At 40.3% G+C, this 9,863-nt stretch overlaps 1 protein-coding gene across 9 annotated transcripts in view; it reads right to left on the bottom strand.

Moving 5' to 3' along the window:
- Positions 1-311: 311 nt before the first annotated feature.
- LOC144074654 (extracellular sulfatase Sulf-2-like) overlaps positions 312-9,863 on the bottom strand; it is a 22,429-nt gene continuing 12,877 nt past the window's right edge. For 6 of the 9 annotated variants that reach the window (XM_077601203.1, XM_077601225.1, XM_077601234.1 and 3 more), the window contains 22 exons: positions 9,169-9,389; positions 8,929-9,049; positions 8,431-8,549; positions 8,199-8,350; positions 7,526-7,695; positions 6,925-7,075; positions 6,081-6,180; positions 5,933-6,008; positions 5,710-5,838; positions 5,431-5,487; positions 5,176-5,302; positions 4,698-4,905; positions 4,417-4,606; positions 4,197-4,293; positions 4,028-4,122; positions 3,907-3,966; positions 3,601-3,770; positions 3,366-3,508; positions 2,698-2,821; positions 2,602-2,635; positions 1,328-1,384; positions 312-1,034 (listed from right to left, as the gene is read on the bottom strand). In XM_077601203.1, coding sequence (XP_077457329.1) covers positions 1,004-1,034; positions 1,328-1,384; positions 2,602-2,635; positions 2,698-2,821; positions 3,366-3,508; positions 3,601-3,770; positions 3,907-3,966; positions 4,028-4,122; positions 4,197-4,293; positions 4,417-4,606; positions 4,698-4,905; positions 5,176-5,302; positions 5,431-5,487; positions 5,710-5,838; positions 5,933-6,008; positions 6,081-6,180; positions 6,925-7,075; positions 7,526-7,695; positions 8,199-8,350; positions 8,431-8,549; positions 8,929-9,049; positions 9,169-9,328 — 2,571 coding nt within the window. In that variant the 5' untranslated portion in view covers positions 9,329-9,389 and the 3' untranslated portion in view covers positions 312-1,003. Of the gene's footprint in view, positions 1,035-1,327; positions 1,385-2,601; positions 2,636-2,697; positions 2,822-3,365; positions 3,509-3,600; positions 3,771-3,906; positions 3,967-4,027; positions 4,123-4,196; positions 4,294-4,416; positions 4,607-4,697; positions 5,065-5,175; positions 5,303-5,387; positions 5,488-5,709; positions 5,839-5,932; positions 6,009-6,080; positions 6,181-6,924; positions 7,076-7,525; positions 7,696-8,198; positions 8,351-8,430; positions 8,550-8,928; positions 9,050-9,168; positions 9,390-9,863 lie in introns of those variants that run through there. The other 3 variants (XM_077601243.1, XM_077601251.1, XR_013300358.1) reach the window with 3 other exon arrangements.

Below are 9,863 nucleotides of genomic sequence, written 5' to 3'. Positions count from 1 at the left end.
CTGTGTGTGATTTTATGACAAAGGAACGAAGAAAGATCTATAACAGAGGTCTCCAAACCGGTCCTGGAGGGCCGCTGTGGGTGCAGGTTTTTGTTCCAACCGATCCAACACAAACAGTTTAACCAATGAGGTTTCTGCTGAAAAAAGAAGCACCTGACTGCAATCCACTGATTGCACTTCTAGGATACCAGATTGGTGGAAAGGTTTCCTCTTACCGGTTGGAACGAAAACCTGCACCAACTGCGGCCCTTTCTGGAATAGTTTGGGGACCACTGATCTATAAGGATATGAAGGATCTTGAGTCAGTGATGTGAGGTCACAAGCTAATGAAAGTTTAGCAAGACCACCATTGGTTCATTGAAATCACATTTTGTAATCACATTCACAAGCACGTTACATCATTAGCAATGTACAACAAGTATCACAATATGGCTGTTGAAGAACGATGGCACATTCAAACACATTAGAAGGTACATTTCTATTGGTGTCCACATGCAAACGAGGTGATCAAACTTTATGCCTCTGGTGCTGCACTTACCTTCTGTGTGGCATCATGGTAGTTAATATCACAGTCACAATTAATGATGTTTAGAACACAAAATACAAAGATTGCCACAGGGGGGAATTGAGCAATATATTAGTTGATTAGTAATAATAACAACAATTAGCACTTCCAAGGTTGTCCACTGGAGGAAGGTTTTTGTATGTTTTACTAACAGCGAGGGCCAGGTTTGGGTTTCACTGGCAATAAATGGACAGTGTTTACCATTGGAAGGAGGGGCATCCATGTTTGACTGAGAGCACCTAGGAGGTGTGCCAATGTTTGATGGAGGGTGCAAGTTCAGATGTTATTGACGGCACCTGTAGGACTCATGTCCATGTTTGAATTGACAGCAGATAGCGACAGCATGTCCTTGTTTGCAATATCCACGCAGTCAACTGGGATCTACTCCTCCGGGTTCCTGGCAGTCAGGATCCAACACTTTTTAACCAATAAGAAAGTTTATCCCTTCCAGCCATCCCAAATCGGACCTCTACAAGGACAAAGCAAAGAAACAACAAGGGGGACATGTTCTATTCCTCACTTGTTTCCAGAATAGAATCTCACAAGTACAAATGAATGCATCCATTGCTTCATTTATTAGGCCTTAAAAAGGTGAAATAAAGTTAAAATATGGTCTTCTACTATAAGGTTCAACTAAAATTGTTGCTCTATTAGTTCCCTGTAAGCAGCTTCATAATCGCCTTCTTTTGTTACCAAGTGATTTGTTGATATTTGGACTAAAGCAGGATCGAAAAACATCAAGACACAGTAGAGATGACTTACAGCGTTCGCGATGACGAAGGACGCTTGACTCGGGGCCACTTCCTCTTCTCAAACAGCCTGAAACAAGGACATGGAGAACCTATCATTTTCTAGTCAATTAATGCAGTATAGACATTAAGCAATCAAATTAAATTGTCTAAACCCTTACAATGCAGTCTATTTTAATTTTAAAAAATAAAAGCCTTACTAAACATGGTCATTTTTTAACAAAAAAGCCTAACTATACATGATAGCTGGTGGTCCCCAAACTATTCCAGAAAGGTTCACGTTCCAACCTGTAAGAGGAAATCTTTCCACCAATCTGGTATCCTAGAAGTGCAATGAGTGGATTGCAGTCAGGTGCTTCTTTTTTTCGGCAGAAACCTCATTGGTTAAATTGTTTGTGTCGGATCAGGAGACCTCTGCTATACATGGTCTACCTTTTTCTTTTATGAAAAAATAACCTTTCTATAAATGATTTTTTTAACAACTCAAATCTTTAGTATACATGGTCTACTTTTTTGTTAAAGAAAAATAGCCTTACACACAATCTTAAGAGAAAAAAATGCCTTACTATACACTTTCTTTTTTTTAAACAAAAATAGTCTTACTATACATGGTCCTTTTTTCTTTTTTAAAAAACAATAAATAGACTTCTATACATGGTCCTTTTTTTCATTTTTTTTTAAATAAACCCTGACTAGTATACATAGTCTACTTTTTTGACAAAAAAATTAGGCCTTACTATACATGGTCATTTTTTTTTAAAACAAAAAATAGCCTTACTATACATAGTCCCTTTTTTTTAAACAAAAAACAGCCTTACTATACATGGTCCTTGTTTTTTTAAGACAAAAAACAGCCTTACTATACATGGTCTTTTTAAAAAAAATTAGAAAATAAACCCTGACTAGTATACATAGTCTACTTTTTTGACCAATAAATAGCCTTACTATACATGGTCATTTTTAGGCATGAAAAATAGCCTAACTACCCCCAAAAGGCGAAACAAGCTATTCGTGACGAGCTTTTCTTTTCTTTGAATGAGCAAAAGAAGTGTATTTTTTAAGATTAGGCTGGTTTCATGTCAAATGCAATTGGACATATAAAGAAAAAAAGCAATTATAATTTCTGCAATTAACGGAATACAAAAATATATATTAGTTATATTTTCCTGAACTTTTATTAAAATATAAAGCATAAAATGTGTAGCAGTATCTTAATTATTCTTTAGTTGTTGTCTCCATAAAAGCGCATCATGAGGAAAGGGCAATAGAACTGAGCTGAATCCTCACCTGTAGTCTTCGAACCTGCCCCGGTCCGACGCATCTGATGAAGAAATGTTGCGTTGGTGAAAAGAACATCCGTGTCTTATTGATAAGATGTCATACCTTTCTCCAGTGAGCGCACGTGAGGATTGCACTGCTTCTGTCCCCGACAGCCTCGCAGCTCCATCAGCTGCGCGTGGAGAGTATTGAGTAGTGTCCCGTGCAAAGCACCCACGCTGTTCACTAGCTATGGGCGTACGCAAGCAGGCCATATTAATAGACAGAAGATCATGTCATTTCACCAAAATTGAAAATGATTCATGCTCCAATTATTTACGAATTAAGAAATGAAATATGTCGTAAGTGTTGGAATTAGCAAGTGTTTGAATGAGAGAGAGAAACTGATTGATGATTAGAGAGCAGAGAGAGATACATGCTTGTCTCCTGTTAAAATTTGATTGATGGATGAGATACGTTTTTCACGACTTTAACATCCATGACGTAAACATCTCCATAGATCTTTCTCATCCTACTGAATGCTTAAATGTTTCAAAATCTTAAGTCTTTTCGCCATGCAGGAAAGTAACAGTTGATGGATGCTTTGGCCTTGGCATGTCTGCCAGTTGTGAGCAGAAAAAAATCTCAGAGAGGTGGTGACAATCTTATCTCAACCACCAATCAAATTTTGGCTCAAGGGGACTAGTATATTTCTCTGAGGTGTATAACTGGTTGTCCTGGATATTTGTGTAACATATCACACAAGTCATTGCCCGAGTGTGGGATGCACGTACCTGGTAAGGGTCTGTGTTCATGTCAAAGTACTCCAGGAAGCCAGTTGCAAACTCACAGAACAACGAGTTGTGGCTTTCGTTGATTGTTCTCAGACACCAATATGTGTTGTTGTTGGCGCTTGTGCAGGCACAGAATGGCCCCACTGCATCCACACAGGCACACACATTTTCAAAATTGTAAACAAAAAAATTAGAAGTACATGTGTGTCGCTGTGCCCGCGTGTGGATGTCGTACATGTCCAGTATGGGGCTGAGTGCCAGTGTTGGTTGTCATGTGTGAAGCAGGTGAGTCCTGGCATGGAACAGGTGTCGTTGTTTTGGATTCTCTTGATTATCTTCCTCATCTTCTTCCTCCTATTCTGCTCCTTCAAAAGCCACGCCTTGTTTTTGCGACCCCTGTCCCTGCTAAAACACATATTAAGCAGATTAACTCCACAACGCACACATAAGCAAACATTATGATATTCAGGCGTAACAGAGTTGATAACTTTCCTAACATTGATAAAACCTGAAAGAAACACTTTTTGGTGTTATTTCTAACCTGAAGGGATGTATGCCCCCCTTTCGGTATAGGAACTTCTTCTTGACCTTAAGCTTGTTGCTGGAGGACAAAAAAAATCATGACTATGCATCTATGTTGTTCTTAGCGCTTTAAGACCTACAAATACTTGTTGCAGTGGCACAGCGGAGGACGAGCCTTCTTAAGGTGGCCTTTCACCTCTTTCAGGTTCTTGATCTTTGTTTGCAGTGTCTCGATCTGACAGCCAAGTGAAAAATGGTGGACAAGTCAAACCAAGGAAGAAGAAGAAGCGGACCACCGGGGCAGCTGACCTCATGGTCGATGTGCAGCTTGTGGTCCTTCCAGGCCTGTAGAGAATCGTAAACGCCTGTGTCGCACATCACTGTTGAGTTGCTTAGAATGGAACACCTGCCCACAAATGGGAAAAAAACAGCAGTCAGTTTAATTTTTTTTACTAAATAAGTGAATGATTTTTTTGGGTATCACAAAGATTGGTTCTACAAAATATCACTTCTAAAAGAGTTAGCTCACCTGTGCGTGACTTTGAGGGAGTCGGGTGAAGAAAAAGCAGTGGGAGCTTCGCTCATTCCGCTAAAGTCATCCTCATCTGTTGAACTACCCGAGACCATAACCACCAGGCTGCTGTTGTCAGAGAAAGTCTTCATGACGGGCACAGAGCGACTGAAGCGCCTCCTGGAGTAGCTTTTTAGAACGTTCAAGTCTGTTAAGGACACATATACACTTTTCATTCAATATTACTGTCATGATAGAAAGTTGATCCAGGCGGGTGTGGAGATGTTGGTCACACTCACACTTCCTGGAGAAGAAGGACTTCTCGTTGATGGTCCGTTGCTTCAAAGGTCGAAAGCCACAGTCACACTTGTCATGGTTGCCACTGTAAAATCCAGACTTTATCCGCTGACTGACTTGGTCTCCCTGAGTGACCTTAGGCCCGCTGCCTTCGCTCTTGCATTTCAAGAGCCGCAACCTCCCTGAGGAGTCATCTACACACTGCCACTTCTGCATCAGTACACACAAGGACATGCACACACACACACACACACATTATTGCAATAGACACAAATTGCTATCAAACATTGTTATCGTACTCCTTCTCCCAGTTGAAGCGTCTCAGACAAGTAGTTCTAGAAGTTAAAAGATGAGGGGAAATTCTCCTACCTGTGGGTAATCAATGGAATTTTATATAGTAGGTATAAAGAACTTTTCTGACATTCGAAAATCAAGAAAAAGTATCTGTAAACAAGCAGATTTTTAAATCAGAGAAGGTACCTGTCCAATCTGCTGACATGGTGTCTGGTACTCCGAGCGCTGACACAACTCTTTGACCTGCTGATATTTGGGCAGGAAGTTCTCCTGCGATACGTCCTTGATTCCCGTGGGCTGATGCAGTAGCTTTCTGTGGAGGAACCAATGGGGAGACAGCTTGTAGGATGATCAATCAATAAGTCAAAAATGCCATGACTGGACCACCATTGGCTCACACTGGTGGTGATGTCGTATGTGGACAGGGCCTTCAGTATTTACCCTCTTTCCACAAGAAAGGAGTCTCGCCACACGTTTGACTTCTTGGTCACCTGGAACCTGCAAAAAAGTTGTTTTTGTTACTGTATCATATTTCACAAGAAGTGGTATAGCTCATAATGGCTTGAAAAGGACATGGTTGACTATATCATTTCCTGGAAGATATAGCTGAACTTGAATAAGCCAAAAAAGAATGGATGATTAAATGGACGGTGTGATATCAAAATCTACGCTTGTAAATTCTTCCTACATTAATTATTCCCATTAATTGTTCCCACTCACCTGTTGGCAGGTGAATCAGTATCCAGCAGGCCCAGTATGGACTTGCCATCCATGTCAGCGGGCGTGTCCACTCCTGCGATGTCCAGGATTGTGGGCGCCAGGTCAATGTTGAGTACAATGTGGTGATTGCTAGGCGACAGGAAGCGGCAGGTGCATAAATGTTGCCATGCCATGCCGCCGGCGTATTCGAATTTTGCAATGCTTCGTTTGTGTGTGTTTTTACACGCTGTCTTGTGCCACGTTGGGTCCTCGGATGTAAAACGGGACTCGAATATCAAATTCATAAGGCATGGATTTTCCTGTAACCAAAATAGAAATGGTTTTACGACACAAGGAACATAACAAGAGGACGGCGGTATGTCCTCTGCTACCTTTGACAAGGCCAAACTGTCCGATGTGGTAGCCATGATCAGACGTGTAGATGATGTACGTGTTCTCCAGCTCGTTGGTCTTCACCAGCATGTTGTACAGCTACGCAACATCAATAAATATATTAGAATAACACTGAGTCGTACAACTGAAATAGCTGGTATGGGAATTATAGCTTGTGTGGCTTATGTGTCAATAATGTAACATGGTAATGTGCATCTGACTCTGGATACATTGATAAATATGATTAGGAAAATGTAAAAGTATCCACACGCTTAACATTAGAATTAAGAATACGTTTTTTTGTGGAATTTAAATCTTCCTCAAGGTAAATGAAAAAGAAGAAGTCCAACAAGGGCCCAAATTACCCACATCGTAAAATGAAAGCAAGTACATCTGCATTCCAATGCAGGTTCCATGTATGATTTGTCTAGATAGGCTATTAAATGAAAATTTAGTGATAAACAGGTAAACAAAGTCATAAATAGGGTCCTCAACCTATGAAAGTTTTGAGTGAGTGAGTGAAACTGTGGAAGTTAATATCAACTTTTCTTTTTTTCTAGCCTGTGCCTCCTTTTGTACAACTGATTCATATGTTAGCACATGCATTTCAATTCAGATTTTGAATTTAAATGCAATACGTTTGTATGACGTGCAGGGAATAAATACTTGTTCCTGCATTTTCCAGGATCATAATAATTCCATAGCTGTAGACTTGGCTTGGCTCAATAAATGCATAACCATCGCAACACAAATCTATATATTTCCTTATCTTTCAGGGGCTAAAGCAAATTGCTGTCGGGATCAATTGACATATTCCTCAACATCGAGGGGGCCGCCGATTACCTTCTCCATGCTGTCATCAACTGACAGCAGTGTCTGCAGTCGTTTCCTCTGCAGCATATTGGTGAACTCCATGTGTATGGGTTTCATTGCACCTGTGTAGCGCATGATCCAGTGTTTGTCTGGGTTGGGAGCATAGTTGTAACTAGGAGTACTGAAACAGACAGAGAAAAATGCACTTTCTCTCAAGACATCACTAGCAACTCTATAAGACAAAATAAGTCATAATGCCAAATAGCTGAAAAAAACGTTTTACTCTTCTGTGTGCTGTCAGCAAATCATTGCAAATACAATGTGAATCTTCTCTATTGCCAAACCTTGAGGAAATACAAATGAGCACTAAGCACACAATAAAAATGCAGCCCTTTAGTTGTTCATATGACAACTCTGAAAGAGAGGATTTGGTATCACTCATTTAGTTTTTGTATGGATGTGTGCAGGTGTGTGTGTGTGTGTGTGTGTGTGTGTGTGTGTATGTGTGTATGTGTGTATGTGTGTATGTGTGTATGTGTGTGTGTGTGTATGTGTGTGTGTGTGCGCGTGTGTATGTGTGTGTGTGTGCGCGTGTGTATGTGTGTGTGTGTGCGCGTGTGTGTCGACGTACATGTGTTGCGAGGCATTGGCAAAGGCTTGGCTGTACTGTGGTGCTGAGTCCTCAGGTCCGTGCGGTGCAGCGTGACTCAGAACCATCATGACAGGTCGATGAGGATAAGCTTGCTTTGACGAACAGAAGTAACGAATGGACTCTGCTGTGATCACGTCTGTTAAATAGTCCTGAAAAAAAAGTTATGAAGTCTCGTTGAGTAATGGAATGAGATTGTATTTTGTTTAAAAATAATTTATTGGGGGGTGGGCATTTTTTTTGGTGTAATCATTGTATGTAATTCTAATATGTCATGTTTTTGTAATTTTTATTCGATAATTATTATACATTATGTTATACAGTATATGTTCTATGTATGTATAAATATATATATATATATATATATATATATACACATACATAGACCATATACTGTATAACATTATGTTATACAGTATATGTTCTATGTATGTATACACACATATATATATATATATATATATATATATATATATATATATATATATATATATGTATACATACATAGAACATATACTGTATAACATAATGTCTTTAAAATGTAACGTAGGAACACTGATATAACATCTTGGAGCACAAATGAATAAATATGGCATGTAAGTGGGTAATATGTCGAGCCAATGTAGTCATTTGTGTGTGCAGTGTGTGTGCATGCCTGAGGGTACTGTGCTCCGTGTTTCTCTCTGAGTCCGTTACGACTCAGCGTGTAGTTGTAGAATCGACTGTTCTTGACGAGGCCAAGCCACTCCTTCCATCCGGCGGGCACGTACGAGCCGTTGTACTCGTTCAGATACTTGCCGAAGAAAGCTGGCACGCAGACACACGCACACAGTGTTATGAAGTAAGCTTGTCTGTGTGCGTGTGCGTGTGCAATTGTGATTATCTACCAGTCCTGTATCCTGTATTGTTCAGGTAGACTGCAAAGGTTCGTGGTTCCTGCTGCCGCTGCCAAGACATCGACGAACAGTTCTCATTATTGGTGTATGTGTTATGATTGTGAACATACCTGCACACAAACAACGGGCAAAGACATTAAGGCAAGGTGACAAATGATCGCAAGGGAACTATTGTTAGATCGCCAAGGTGCTTTTAGTGAATCGCATGACAATAAAATCGGTTTGCTTAGCTAGGCTCTTATGAATTTTACATGTCTGCAGTAAACTTTAGCATGAATCGAGAGTGGATTTTTACTCTCGTTTCCTACCACTTCCATACATGTTGATAGAGTCTAATGTGAGGCATATCAACATAAATAGTTGCTCAGTTTTGTCAGTGGCCTGTAAAAATGTAGATCGTGGAAGGTTAACTCCTTGAAAAGTACCTAGATCTTGGAGCAAAAAAGTTTGAACACCCCTGCTGTAGCAGGTTGACAAGAAAAGACTTACTTCCCAGTGAGCATGCTTGAACGCGATGGACAGCACATGGGCGTGGTTACAAAAGCATTGGAGAAAGAAGTCCCACCCTCCTCCATAATGCGACGAGTCTTATTCATTGCCTGCATTGAACCTTTATGTAGAAACACAAATGCGCTTTATCATGGAATGTCATTTCAAATCAATCTAATCATCATTTTCATCATAATTCAGTATGAGCAGAGTGATCATCAACATATGCGTATAAGTCACCCAGCTCCAGGTCCTGGTCATCCGTGATGACCAGGATGATGTTGGGACGGATGTTCCGCCGGTCTCTCTGGAGGCGGGTCTTCAAGCGCTGACCGCCCGACAGGAAGTGAGCATGTCCAAACGTCACAGATGCCAGCAGGAAGAGGAGGAGCCTAGGCATCGTTGCCTCCCCCAAAGTGCCAAGGTTTGCTTCACTAACTGAGGAAGCCACAATAATGCACCTATAAACCACACACAAAAACAAATGTACTATATACATGCACATAAACACACACACAAAAAAACAATACACAAAGTCTACATATACTCACTCATGCATGCATTTATACACATTTTTTTAAATAATTTCACTGCCAATAACCATGTTAAATTCAAATCTAAATGTAAGACAATGATAATCCATCAGTGGCAGGCCGTCAGGGCCTTCAAGGCCTTCTCTGCTGGCCTAAGAAATATCGGAATCATATATTATATTTTGTCCATCAATACTTATTAAATAATTCCAAATTGTCTGTTAGCTTCCTTTCATTGCTTTTCCCCCTGGTTGCACTGCTTCCAGATGTGTTTTCATATTGAAGCATTTAACCAATCACATTTCACCCATTATTTGTTGCCAGGGTCAGAAATCTGCCTCAAGGCCTTCACAATCAGTTCTGCAGGCTCTGTTGCATTAAACAAGCATCGATAAGACTGTT

Source organism: Stigmatopora argus, chromosome 1 (genome assembly GCF_051989625.1).
Source record: "Stigmatopora argus isolate UIUO_Sarg chromosome 1, RoL_Sarg_1.0, whole genome shotgun sequence".
NCBI classification, from domain to species: domain Eukaryota; kingdom Metazoa; phylum Chordata; class Actinopteri; order Syngnathiformes; family Syngnathidae; genus Stigmatopora; species Stigmatopora argus.
The sequence above is the reverse complement of the archived record's forward strand: the minus strand, read 5'-3'. Positions and strand labels throughout refer to the sequence as shown.